This window comes from Mustela nigripes, chromosome 9 (genome assembly GCF_022355385.1).
Source record: "Mustela nigripes isolate SB6536 chromosome 9, MUSNIG.SB6536, whole genome shotgun sequence".
Lineage (NCBI taxonomy): Eukaryota > Metazoa > Chordata > Mammalia > Carnivora > Mustelidae > Mustela > Mustela nigripes.
The window spans coordinates 10,245,539-10,259,284 of record NC_081565.1 but is presented as its reverse complement, the minus strand read 5'-3'; the positions used below and the strand labels follow the sequence as shown (position 1 = coordinate 10,259,284).

Below are 13,746 nucleotides of genomic sequence, written 5' to 3'. Positions count from 1 at the left end.
ACACAGGCCTTTTTCTGGAGGCGACCTGGGCACTTCTCTGGTGCTTCCAGCCAGGAATTTACCGAATTCTTCGGAGTCCTTCCCCACAGAGGGCCAATCTTAGACCGGGTCTTGGTCGGCCCTACTTCCAAACAGAGAAACTGAGGCCCAGGGAGGAATCAACCTCCATTTGAAGAGCCGGGCCCGGGGCCAGGTCCCTCAGGCCCTGACTCACCACGGGAGGGGTCCCCGCGCGCCGCGGAAGCCCCCTCGGGGGCGGAGCCTCACGGAGCTGGGCGGGGGGGCGGGGCCTCCAACCTCGCCCCCTCCCCACCTCAGGCCGCCCTCCCGCCGCCGCCGCAGGTGGGCAGGCGCACTCACCGAGGCTGAAGAGGATGAGGAATTTGAGGCAGACGAACTCCTGGCGGTCGAGCTGCAGCGCGTGCAGCTGCAGGACCAGCTCCTGCGCCCGCAGGACCAGGCTGTGCAGCAGGGACCCCGCCTGGGCGGCCACCGTGCTCAGCTCCACCTGCGCGGGCGGAGGGCAGGGTCAGGGTCGGGGGACCCGGGGCGGCGGGCAGGGGACGCGGCTGGCACGGGAGGGGAGGCCCGGAAGGAGGCTGGGGAGGGTGGCCCCGTCCCTGGAGCTGAGGGGGTGGGGGCCGCTCCCCGCGCCCCAGAGACCCTCCAGCCCCACCGCGCGGCCCCGCCTCCCCAGGGCTCCTCACTGCGGGGCGAGCTGAGGGCCCCACGGCCGCAGAGCCAACCCTGGGGTCCCTCACGCTCGGAGAGCTGCCGCCGACCCCGTGTTTCGTGTGCTGTCCGCGGCAGACACGCGCTGGGTGCGGGGACAGGGTGGGGTCTGGTCCCCCCGGATCCCCGTTGGCCGCGGGACTGCCCGGGCCCCGACGCCTACCCGCGGCCGCTCAGACTCGGGACGTGGTCACAACTCAGCTCTCGTTCACACACACTCCTGGGCACACTTGCAGGGCGGCCCGGCCATTTCAGGAAGTGAACGCACACACATACACACAGGCGGTTGTAGGGTCACCTCACAAGGTAAGGGGACGGACACGCACCGGTGTATGAGTTCCCACACGTGGTGACAGGCAGATCTCAACAACCACAGGCTTAGGTGTGTGGAGATACGACCTCAAAGACCACAGCCTGTGAGTTGACACCGGCCAACAAACATGCTCACACCTCAGACTCTCCTGTCCCGCACTCCTGGGGACCTCCAAGCCACACCCTCGCGACCAGCATGCCCTGGCCCTGGAGGCCCAGGGTGAGAATAGAGCATGAGGAAGAACACAGGATGGGGAGCGGGGCCTCAGCCTCCAAACCCCACCCTGGAGTGCCTGTCAACTGCTCTTCCTCAGGTCTCCCCCTTGGGAACAATGCTCCCCCCACCAGCCTAGACCCTGGCATCAGCCTCTCTTCTTTCTCTCCCTCCTTCCCTCCATCTCTCCCATACCTCCTCCTGCCCAGGAGGGGCCTTCCTCCTTGAACTCCCCCCGCCTGGGTCCTCAGCATTACTCAAGGGCCTCGACTTCCCTACCCCCCATGTGTCCCCCTCAAATACAACCTAGATGAGCCCTTCCTCACTTATAACTCTCCTGTTGCTCCCTGCTTGATCTCAGGAGGTCCCAGCTCCTATGCTAGGGCCAGTAATTCCCTGCTCAGGGCGGGGTGGGGGTCCCTAACTCCTTCACCCATTCCTCATCCACCCAGGATTTAGGGCCTGCCCCCAGCCCTACCGCTCGCCTCACAGGGCTCTTGGTCCCCCAAACCCACCTACTAGCACCCACATACGGGCAGCCTCTGGTAACTCAGAGGTTCTAACCATCCCCCTGTGTGCCTTTGTCCATGCTGTCCCCTCTGCTGTGACGGGAGTAGGACTGGCCCCCACCACCCTTTACAACCTGACCAACCCCTATGTGTTCTTTCAAGACCCAGGGCCACTTTCACCTCCACCAAGAGCCTCCCTGACCCTCCCCACATCCCTGAGCTGCTTCCTCGGGGCTGGAACCTGTCGAGGTCAGGGCCAGGGCTGGTCAGAGGGAGGTGGGGGCATGAACTTGGGGAAAGGGCTGACATTGGGGGTGCCCAGAGCCAGCCTTGGAGAGGCCTAGGACCTCTTCTGGGCTCAGAATTCTGGAAGCATCCTTCAGGGCATGGCACAGGACACAGTAGGGTCTGGTCACCTCCTGCCCGGTGACCAGCAGGATGCTGCCCTCCTTGCCGTGTTGGATCTGGCGGTAGATGTGGTCGAATACCAGCAGCTCGCTCCAGCAGTTCTGCAGCAGCGTCATCTGGTCGGCCACCTGCAGGGAAGAGGCACGCGTGGGGCTAGGGTCCAGCCGGGTTCAGCCGGGGACCTTCCTCCCACCCCTGCCTCTCCCAGCCCACGATGCAGAGGCTCACCTGGACATGGCACCTGGGCGAGCTGCTTCCCCTCTCTGTGCCCGTTTTGCTTATCTGCCTGCTTCATCAAAGGGTAGCAGGGATCAAGCAAAAAAAAAAAAAAAAAGCCACTGGAGGTGCTCAGAACTCCGACGGGCCTGGCTGCAGGCCTCAGCTCTGCTCCTACAAGGAGTATGACTTTAAGCAAGTTCTATAGCCTTCTGAGCCTCGAGTCTCTCACCCGTGAAGTGGGCAAAGTACGGCACCCGGTGGGGGGTGTCCTTCCGCCCCAGAGGGTCAAGACATTCTAGCACCGCAAGAGTGGACACTCATGACCATGGTGAGCGGGACTCAGGACTGTGGGATGCCAGAGCCTGAAGGGCCCTCAGGCATCCTCTGGCCAAAACTTCTATTGTTCAGATGACAATCTGCTGCCCAGAGAAGGCGAGGGACTATCCTGGGATCACAAAGAGGTAGAGCAAGACCAGAACCATGGCTGGCCTTCTCAGTCCACAACCCTCTACAGTGACAGACACCGCGCTCTCCTGGGTGCTCCGAAGTGCCTGGGGCACAGGGGCCCGCAGGTCACCCTGGGGAGACACGCTACAGACGCCAGTCCCTCCCAGCCCCCGCGGCTCGCTCGCCCGCCACCATCTGCCCAGCTGGTACTTCCTGGGCACTTTCCTGGGCCCTGCCCCGTGACGAGAGCCAACTCTAACAGCTACTAGTCTCCGTGCTACGGATCCATGCCCCTAGGAGGCTGGGACAGTCCCTAATCCCAGTCTAAGGAGAGAAGACACCCCAAGGAGTCAAGTAACTTGCCCAAAGTCACACTGCCCCGTCTGGTTCCAGATCCACGCTCCGAACTGCCTGGGATGGAAGAGGACCCAGGCCGGCCACCCAGGAGTTTGCGGCTCACTCGTTCCCTCCCCCACGAAGCTCTCCTCCCGCAGTGCCCTCACCGTCCTCTGGCTGTGGCACCTGCCACATCAGAGGACTCCAGTTCACGCCTCTGCCTCCCCCAACACCTGCGGGGTCTGGGAAGGTCTGGGAAGGCAGGGCTGGTGTCCAGCTCATCGCTGGGCTCCCGGAGGAGGGGCCGGTAAGCAACTGATGAACACGCATGTGCTCCTGAGATAGGCACAGGGAGCAGAGAGGGGCTGCCCCCAACCCTGGGGGGCCAGAGGGATCCAGGCAGCCTCTGGCCTGAGGGGAACTAGCAACACCCAGTAACCAGCTCTCTCTTCTTGGGGATTGAAGCCCCCTCCTCCCCTCGGTGCCCCCCTCCCCCCGGGGGCAGCCTGGGGCCCATCCTCAGGCCGATGGAGGCAGAGAACAAGTGCACAGAGAACTAACGAGTGAGCAGCTGCTCAGGCTTCCTTCGGGCCTCGCCCGCTCACCTTTCCACGGCCCGCCGCCGTGGCTGAGCACAAGAGGGAGGGCCTGTCTCTGTCCTGCTCTGAGTCACCAGCCCCCTATGTTCCCTTGCTCACCTCGTCTCTGTGTCAAGAACCTGCACACCTCTCCCCTCCCCTCCTAGCAGAAAGTGCTTCCTAGAGCCCAGCTATGGTCAGAGCAAGAAGCGCGGCTGGGGCCCTAGGCTCAGCCGCAAGGAGCCCTGGATTGCAGGCGCCAGGAGAGAGGAAGACCCGGGCAAGGGTGAATCACAGAGACATGTCTCCTATCTCTCCTCAGGAAGTGGCCAATCCCCAGAGACCCACAGGCAGGAGGCCTCCCCACCGGTTTCTGAGGAGGAAGGCAAGGCTCGGGGAGCGCCTGTGGCCGGGCCCACTCTCAGCACGCCGGCCGGCCTCCTCACCCCTCCTGTCAACATTCTGCCCATGTTACAGATGAGGAAACAGAGGCTTGCCTAAGGTAACCGGAGGCCCCTAATTGGGCCGGGCTGCTGGAGGGCCCCGGGAAGTCCCGAGGTCCGCATGGAAGGCGCCGGCTAGGAGTCAGTGGCCTACCCGGGGCCACCCAGATGGAGGCAGAGAGAGAGAGAGGACGTGCGGGGCTGGGCTCGGCTCACCCCTCACTGCGGCCCTTGGGCCTGGCTTAAAGGACCAGGGGGGTGGTGGGGGTGGAAGAGAGAGAGATAAAGGGGAGAATTAGGAGATAAGCAGGCTGAGCTTCGGGCAGAAAGCAAGAGGGGTCACAGTGACCCGGCTGGCCAAGCCCTGGGAGCAGACTCTGTACCCAGACCTCAGACCCCAGGAGTGGGGGCAGCCCTGTCCACGGGGCTGATAGGGGTGGCAGGGCGGCCAGATGCCATATTGGCTGAGCCGCGGCGTCCTGTCCCTCTCTTCGAGTCCCCACTCAGCGCCATATCCTCCTCTGCCCTGATTTTCTGTTCTGAGGAACTGGAAAAACAAATGCTCCCTCTTTTGGTTAGAGAAGACGGGGTGTGAGCCCAGGGGCCTTTGTTGCGAAGGGCTCTGTGGCCCCGTGGCGGGCTCTCCTGCAGATCCTGCCCCCGCTGACGTGCCCATCTACCCCTGGCCAACGGACTCGTCACTTGCTTCTCCTCTAGGTGGACAGATGGACACATACCAAACTCTCAGACACCGCCCACACACAGATGAGCACGCAGACGTGTACACACACGCACGCGCGCGCACACACACACCTCTTTTTATTTCAAAGAAAACCAGAAGGCCCTCGCTGCGGGCTCCTCTCCATAGGAAAGCAGGTGGCTAAGAGCCTCACTTAACCAAAGAGGCTGGTTTTCACCTTGCTTCGCTTTCTCCCTAAGCAAAGGTTCCTCCTCTGCCCTCGGACCTCCCTGGCACCCAGGGAACAAGGACATTTGCCGGCGGCCTGGCCCTGGGGTCCCTCGCCGGCCTGGCCTGTCTGCTCAGCCTCCCAGCCGCCCACCCCTCCCGCCGGGCTGCCATAAATCCTCCTGGAGCCTTGACGCTTCGCAGCCTGCCCTGGAGAAGGGGTATTTATGGGTGCCGAGCTGACCTCCCTCCCAGCAGGGTTCCCCCCCCCCCCCGGAACCCCCCCGGGGTCTGATCCGTCTGGCAGCCGAAGGCCAACGGGCTCCGTAACTCTCCGGTGACTGACATGCCGCAGGCCGGCCGGGGCGTGGTCCCCGCGGAGCGGTCGCCCGGCCCTCGTTTGTCAGGCCGGGAGTGACAGAGTTACTGCTGTTTAAATGAAACCATCAATCTGAGCCGTTCTCTTGCCGATCGGGGGCCTCGCAGTTGGATGTTGAGGGTGAAGTGATGTCAAAATGGGTCATTAGGCCCTCTCGGGGCTCACCTCCCCCTCCCTGACTCCTATGGGCCGTCCTGCCCTTCCTGGGAACCGTCCCCAGAAGCTAACGGCTTGGGTGGACACATGGCCCTCCACCGAGCAGAGCAGCAGGGACGGGTGTTTCTGCCACCTTGCTGCCACACAGTGGCTTTCTAAGCCCAGGGCAAGGTGGCCTGGCCCGAGACTGCTCCCGGGACATAGTGCCCAGGGGAGCGTGGGTAAAGCCTATGCTTTCGCATTCCTCCCGGCCAGGCCTGAGCACCTCCTGCAAGTGCAGGTTACGGGGGCCGCAGCAGAGGGGACCGGAAGGACGGTAGCCACCACTGCAACCTGCCAAACTCTCCTGCGCGCTGGGCCCTGTGCGGGCCCTGTGCGGGACCGCGGACCTGTCCTGGCCACTAAATCCTTGCAACAGCCCTACGAAGCAGAAGTTTTTCAACTTCCCTTATTGTATAGCTGAGGAAACCACGGGCCGAGGAGTAGTGCCTTGCCCACTGTCACGCCCGGGGTTAGGCAGCAGAGCAGATGGAGCTGGGACTTGAACACGGGCTGCTCTGATCCTGGTCTTTGTTATGAACTCCTCTGCCACGGTCAGCGACCACACACCTCGACTGCGTGCGATGAAGAACTGAGGCAGGGGGACGTCTAAGCTGGGGGAGGGGATGGAGGAGGAGAACCCCGAGGGGCGTCCAGGCTCCCGGCATCCCTGGCAGCTCAGCAAGGACCCCAGGCCCTCCCCTAGGCAGTGAGATGTCATCAGCATCACAGGGGACTGGGTGGCCTCTGGGGAGAACTCAGCCTCCATGATAGGGCCCGTCCCTGTCCCAGGATGTGGGGCCTCTGCCAGCCCTGGCTCCTGGTCCAAGCTCTGCTTCTGACCCTGCCAACCTCTCCGGACACAGAGGACCACCTGAAACTCCCTGACATAGGACACCTTTTCACATTTCTAGGTCTTTCCCTATGCTGTTCTCCCTTCCTGGGATGTCCTTAACCTTCTCAGACTGCTTTCTGGAAAGGCAGAGATCAAAGAAAACCCTGATTTCCTTAGATAGAGCCTTTTGCCCTGCTGCTCGGCCCCACTACCCCCCTTCCATCGCTCCCAGAGCCCTGGATGGTGTCTGCATGCCTGTCCGTCTCCTGCAAAAGCCTGGCTGCCTCCTGGGTCCAGTTCATTTCAAGGTGCCCACTGCCCAGCCCCAGTGCCCCACTCTCAGAGCTCGAGAGCTCCCCACTCTGTCTCCTAAGATGTATTCTGCTGGAGGTGGTGGGGGGGGTGAATGGTCACCCAAGAGGGAGAACAGGGTCATTCAGCCCCACTCCCACTTTTCTGCTTCCCCACCTCTGGCTTTGCAAACAGACACCAGCCAGCCTCGCTGGACCAGTAGGAAAGAAGTTCCACGTGGCTGACTATGGGCTGGGCTGGTACTTATCTGCAAGGTTCCTTTACAGAAGATGGTGACCATGGTTCATATTCCTGGGCTCCATTCAGAGATTCTGGGAAGGGGAAGCAGGAAGGTTTGGACCACAGAGAAGCCAGAAGCAGGAAAAAACACTCAGCCAAGCTGGGACAAAAGCCCTTCCCATCCTGCGTGAAAAACCCCAAGAGACTAGGAAGGCGGCCAGAGGAAGTGCCCTGCCCCTGGATCCAGGGTTCTGGAAAGCCAGGAATGCTCTGCTCCTCCTCCCCTCTGCACAGGGGGCTCATGGGAAGTCTGGAGTGGAAGCTGGCAACCAACCCAAGGGTCCTGAGATCCTCATCCCCAACCAGGGCCTCCAGCCAGGAGTGAAAGGCAGATAGGATTGCTCAAGGTCCCGCCTCTTGTCCCATCCATGAGGTTGGCCTAGAGTGGGGACAAGGGTGAGAAGTCCCACCCTGCGGCAGAGGGAGGGCACATCCCCAGCTCCTCCACTGTGGAAGCAGGAATCGTCACCACCAATTCCGGGCCCCCAACCCCATGATGCCTCAAGAGCTTACAGGCTCACCCTCCTATTTTATCCCGCCCGTGGCCAGCCCAGGCAGGCAGTGCCCCCGGCCCATCCGGCCACATGCCCCTGGAGGAAGCCCAGGCGTCAGCATTGACAATGCCGCTCAAGGCTGCGGTGGCCCCAGCAGGGAGGGCAGCGGGTCTTGCTGTTCACACCCAGCCCGGGAACAGCCAGGGAGGCCGGCGGGGGAAAACCGCACACCAGTCAGCCCGGACTAAAGATGGTCTGTGCGCCGGCCAGCGAGAAGGGCCTTGCCTGGGCTTGAGCGGCCTCAGAGGTTGGCGGAGCACCCTGTTTGCAGGGAGCCAGGTCCCCAGAGGGGCAGCTCCCAGGCCTTGGGTCCTTTAAACCACCAGGCAGAAGGACTGGGAACCTCTTCCCTATCTGGCCTCAGTTTTCCCCGCTGCTTTCTTGCTTACTTTCGCCGCAGGTACTTTAATCCAGGGGAAGGGAAGACTTGGGCAAGAGGTAGACGGGCTCCTTTGGGAAGATCGGTGACAGGACTCACAAGCCCCACCTAGCCCCCACTGCACACACAGACCCTCGAGACCACCCATCATGAACAAGAGACGCAGGGACAGCAGGAACTTTCACCTTAGCTGGGAAGGAGCACGTCCACAAGCATTCCACACTCTGAGATACGAAGACCCCCACCTATCATATTTGAGGCTGGCAGGGATTGGCGGCCTCTCCAAACGGGAGGACCGGATCCCTTGTGTCCTCTTCTCGACACTGGGCTGGGGCAGCCAGAGACAGCTTCCAAAGGACGCAGGTAGTCCTTGGGGGGAGCTCGGGGTCTCAGAGGAAGAGAGATGAATGCCTACAGAGACCCTGACCAGAAGAGAATGGAACAGAGACCTAGAGGCCCAGAGAAACAGAGATGCAGAGAGACAGCACATCAGGGAGAGAGGGATAAGAGAAAGAGACAGAGGCAGAGATAAAGCAGCAGAGTCTGTGACAAATAGAGATTCAAGACACAGAGAAAGAAAGAGAGCAGGAGGGGTGAGGGAGAGGGGCTGAAGAGCAGGGAAGGCTGCGATGGGCCAGAGACACTCCTCAGTGTCCCCAGAGAAACCTCCCTGTGCCCAGATGTTGCCTGAAGCCAGTGGGCAGGACAGCTCCATCCAGAGGTTAACTGGGACAGAGGCTCGGGCGCCAGGAGGACACCCCAGACCCAGTGGCCAGCCAGGCGGGAGGAGGGACTCACCTCCAGCTCCTTGAAGACCATGCACCTGCGTGCCCAGTCCACGATGGAGATGAACGTCTGGTCAGCCATCCTGCACAGAAGGCTGAAGGGTGCGGGCTGGTCAGGGCGGCCTTTGGCCGGTTCCTGCAGGCAGCCCACAATGCGGGCCCGCACCTGGTCCTCTTCTGGCTCCAGCTGCAGCAGCTGTAGGATGAGCTCGGGCACACCAGGCCCTCCGGAGAAGGGCTCTGGGTAGCCATAGGGTGGCCCCGGTTGCGGGGGACTGGCATAGGGCTCTGGGTACTCAGACTTGATGGCACGGCCAGGGAAGGTGGGATAGAGGTAGCCGGCCAGTGGCCCGTGGGCACCGGGCATGGCCATGGGCAGTGCTGGAGCCCCAAAGTCGCCCAGTGGCCCAGCAGGTGGACCAGAGGCCAGGCCCTTGGGCTCAGGCGCGTGCAGGCTAGGGGGCAGCATGTAGTCCGGCGGCGGAGGGGGTGGGGGAGGCACCCCCATAGGGGGGCCTGTTTCCAGCTTGAAGCCATTGGCTCGAATCTGTGCCTTCTTCTGCTGCTTCAGGGCACGGTCTCGTTTGTACATGGGCCCAAACTTGTTCCGGCCACCCCGCATTCGGTCAGCACGCACAGCTGCGGGCAGAAGGAGAGCGTTGGTCTCAGCCCCTCCGAGCCACCTACCATAAGGCCACAGTCACAGATCTTTCCCAAACTGCGTCACTTCCCCCGCTCAGTACCTTCCGTGGCTCCCACTGCCCACAGAGGAAGTCCATCTCCTTAGCCAGGCATTCGAGGCCCTGCTTGCCCTCCCGGATCACCCTTTCCAAGACCCCATGTTCTTTCCCCACCGCGTTCTCTCTCGGCTCCTCTGGCTTGGCACGTGTCCTTCTTCCTCCTCCGCTCCCCCCCCCCCCCATATTCTTTCTGCCTCCAACCCTTGCCTTCTCTCATTCTGCCAAACATCTAGCCCTAGGGTCACCACCTCCAGAAGTGTTCCTGGATTCATCTAGGCACACTCCACTGTCCTTGCCCCAGATGTCCCGCCTCTTGTGCGCTGTCATCCTGCTGAGGGGTATCACGCCATGTGACCCTGGCTGAGAGTTTCTGGGGACTCAGCAATGGGTTCAGGTGCCTAGTACAAGGCCGAGCAGGGAGATGGCGGCAGGAAGCAGGCCCCGGTCAGCCTTCCTCACAGCCTCCCTCCAGTGCCCAGGGTCCAGCTGCTTGCTTCTTGACCGACTGCCCGACTCTGTCGCACCCCTACTGCAAAATGACTCGGGCTTCCCCCAGTGCCTTCAGATATGACGCTGAATTTAGGGCTGGCCAGGGTTCCAGAAGGGACCTCCCTGGCTCACCAGATGTCCCACCGCCTGGCCAAGAATGTGTCACCAGCCGGACCCAACAGGTGCATCTCTGCAGCTGGAGTGTGGCTCCAGGCCTTGCTCAGACAGGACCCCACCCTGAGTTCTTGGAAAAGGGACAGAGCAGGAGGGAGAGGGTGGTGCCCAGGAGGGAAGTGTCTTGGAGGTCCATTCAGCCTATCTTCCTGCCGCAGGGGTGAAGAGCCCGGGCTCTGCTCCCTCTGCTGCATCCGGGCTCTTCTCCCTCTGCTGCATCCGGAGTGTTGCTGCTCCTTGCACACAGCTAGCTCCCCTGGCCCGGAGGACCCAGAGCTGGCGATATTGGGACATTCCCCTCTCATCTGGGAGTCCTTCCTCTAGGTGGCAGGACTTGTGGTCAGTGGCTCCCAGAGCCACTAGGGACCTTCTACATTGTTTGAAAACTTGAGCCAACAGCTGCCTGCTCGGCACACAGCCCGACTGGGGGCAGCAGGGCAGACGCCTAGGACTGTCCACCCTCAGAAAGTTTGAGGTTTTCCTGCTGAAACGTTTTCCCTCCCCTGTGGATGGAGGGGGTGGGAGGGATGGGCCTGGGTCCTCTGGGACCCGTGGTTCCCCTTCCCTCATCCTCTCAGGGTCCTCCCAAGAACACGGTAGAAGGACTTTCACCCACTAAGTGATCGACCTGAGCGAACTTTTGGACGGACAAACATTTGGGTGGGCTGGATGAATGAAGGCTGTAATGATGGACAGATAATAATATAAATAATGATAATAATAATAATAATAATAGCAGTTGCTCTATACTAGCCTTTCAATTCCCTCACCCTAACAATTCCCTCACACTGACTCAAGAAGGACCTAACTACTGTTAGGTCCACTTTTCAGATGGGCAATCTGCAGCTCAGAGAGGTTAAGCAAGTTGCCCAGGATCAACCATCCTGTGCGTGGTGGCCCTGGGACTTGAACTCTATCTGGTTAAGGTATTAAACACCCTGGCTCCCGTGGCTGTTGGGTGTCAGTGGGGGTGTCCTAGGTCTCCTTGCAGAGGGAGGAGATCGGCCGGGCTCTGCCCGGAGCTGCACACCCTCTCAGAGGCTGGAGAGACGGTCCTCTCCCTGGGGTTCCCTTGCGGATGCCTCTGCACCCAAGCCCGCGGAGCCTGCACGCATCCCCTCGCCAACAGAGCCACTCCTTACGCCTCCGTGCGGAGAGCCGGCCTCACCCCACGTGCAGGGCCCACGGCTGGCCCCAGAAACTTTAAGAAGGTCACGGGTGCCCTCCTCGCACCCCTTCCACCACCCGCACCCCCACCCCCAGCCGGGCTGTCAGAGGTCAGCGGTCCCAGCCGCCGCGCCGCGCGCCCACCTTCCAGGCGCATCCCCACCGTCAGGCACTTCTGGAAGCGGCAGAAGGGACAGCGCTTGCGCTGCGTCTTGTCGATCTTGCAGCTCTGGCTCTCGGTGCACGTGTAGTGCTTGTTGTTCTGCACCGTGCGCTTGAAGAAGCCCTAGGGGAGAGCGGAGTCCGCGCGGGAGGCGAGCAGGCCCCGTGTCCCCCTCCCCTGGCCGGTCCCCGCGTTCCGGCCGCCCGCCCGCGGGGCCCCCGAGCGCCCAGCCCGCCGCCCGCCGCCCGCCGCCCGCTCACCTTGCAGCTCTCGCATGTGAGCAGCCCGTAGTGGTAGCCGGACACCTTGTCCCCGCACACGGGGCACAGCTCATCCAGGTCCTCGTCGTACGAATAGTCCATGCCCGCGGCGTCCGCCTGCGGAGGGAGGAGAGGGTCACCGCGGGCGGGACGCGAGTGGCGGCGCGGCAGACCCGGGGCCGGCGGGGTCGGCGCCCCCACGCCGCTGCCCCCCCGTCACCGTGCCCGGGGCGACGCCGCCCATTCGAGCGCCCCGAGCAGCCCGTCCTGGGATGCGGCCGCTGCGGCCCGCGCCTCGGCCCTCACCGGCCCTGTCCCCCTGCTCCTGCTCCTGCTCCTGCTCCCGCTCGGCGCGTCCCCCGCCCCAGCCCGCGGGCTCCCCCCGCGGGGTTTGCGGCGCGCCCGTTCCGGGACCCTCGGTTCGGTGCGCTCGGGTCTGGATTCGTTCGTCTGAGAACAAAACCCCGATTCTGAGAAAACGAGATGGGCTCGGCCGCGGGGGAGACACCGGCGAGCCCGGCCGGAGTGGGGCCTCGAGTGTTCTGCGGATCGGACAGGGACGAAGGAGACAGACAGAGTCCGGGGGAGACAGAGAGACGGCCAGAGCGAGAGCGAGAGCCACCGACCGACGCCGCCTAACGGAGCGAGCGCCCTGGGGCGACAGAGACAACGAAAATCCGAGGCTGACAGAGACACACGGATGCCGGGCAGAGAAAACCCGGGGGGAGACGAGACAGAGAGACAAGGAGGAGGAGAACGAGAGAGAGAGAGAGAGAGAGAGAGAGAGAGAGAGAGAGATCAGAGACGCCGAGAGGCAGAGGCCCAGGAGAAAACCTGAGAAGGAGACGCGGAGCCAGAGACACAGCGGTAGACGAGAGACAGCCCGAGACACGGAGAGGCGAGAGAAACCCGGGAGGGAGGAAGGCGGAGAGGGGGACAGAGACACCGGGGGAAAACCTGCAGAGACGGAGGCGCCCAGCGAGGGGGCCGGGGCCGGGGAGACGCGCGGGAAGCGACCGGACCCGTGCGCCCGAGCTCCGAGGCGCGGCCCCGCAGGGCCGGACCCCGCCGGGGACTCGCGCCGAGGGAGGCGGAGAACGACGGCGCCCGGGACCGGGAGCCCGAAAGCGCCGAGCCGCCGGGGCGCCCCCCCGGGCAGTGGGAGACAAAGCCCGCGGCAGCGACGGCAACGGGAGGCGCAGCCTGTGCCGCCGAGACCGAGACGTCGGGCGGAGCGCGGGCGCAGCGGAGGCGCCGGCTGTGGAGCCGCAGGCCCGGCGCGAGGCGCGGAAACCTCGGGCGGAGACCCCCGGGGCCCCGGGGAGCCGAGCCCGAGGCGGGGAAGCGACCTCGGGCGGAGAGCCGAAGTCCCAAGGAGGGAAGCGCGCAGAGCCGGGGCCCAGGAAGAGAGAAGGGGCGCGACGGAGGCCGCGGCCCGCCCGGCGCCCACCTGGCGGCTCCTGCGAGCAGCAGCGCCCCGCGTCCCGCCCGCGCGGAGCCCCGCACCTCCTGGCCGCGCCGCCGCCGGCGATGAGCCGCACCCGGGCGCAGCGCCGCCTGCCCGCGATGACGGCCGATCGGGCCGGGGGCGGGGAGGCGGGGGCGCGGGGCCTCGGAGTCCCCCCACCCCCCAGCCTCTCCACCCCCCGCCGCCTCCAGGGCCGCACCAAGGCGCACCTGGGACCCGGGCCCCTCCGCCTCCAATGCGCGCTGCGCTAACCCGCCTCGCCCGGGCCAGGGGCCGGCCCCTCTATATCAGCGCGTGCGGTATCCGGGGGCGGAGGCCCGGCCCGCGCCCTCCCCCGCCACCCAGCCTGGCTAGCGCCTTTACCCTACCCTCTCCGTCCCCCATCCCCAGCCCGGGAGCCTCGGAATCCGGGCAGGTGCTGGGCGCCTGGAAGCCTCCAGCCACCCAGGAGGCGAGCCCCTG

At 63.8% G+C, this 13,746-nt stretch overlaps 1 protein-coding gene across 1 annotated transcript in view; it reads right to left on the bottom strand.

The window, feature by feature from the left end:
* NR5A1 (nuclear receptor subfamily 5 group A member 1) overlaps positions 1-11,918 on the bottom strand; it is a 21,479-nt gene extending 9,561 nt beyond the window's left edge. The window contains exons 1-5 of the mRNA XM_059412197.1: positions 11,817-11,918; positions 11,538-11,679; positions 8,837-9,462; positions 2,184-2,303; positions 361-508 (exon numbers count right to left, since the gene is read on the bottom strand). Coding sequence (XP_059268180.1) covers positions 361-508; positions 2,184-2,303; positions 8,837-9,462; positions 11,538-11,679; positions 11,817-11,918 — 1,138 coding nt within the window. The remainder of the gene's footprint in view (positions 1-360; positions 509-2,183; positions 2,304-8,836; positions 9,463-11,537; positions 11,680-11,816) is intronic.
* Between the last annotated feature and the right edge of the window lie 1,828 nt (positions 11,919-13,746).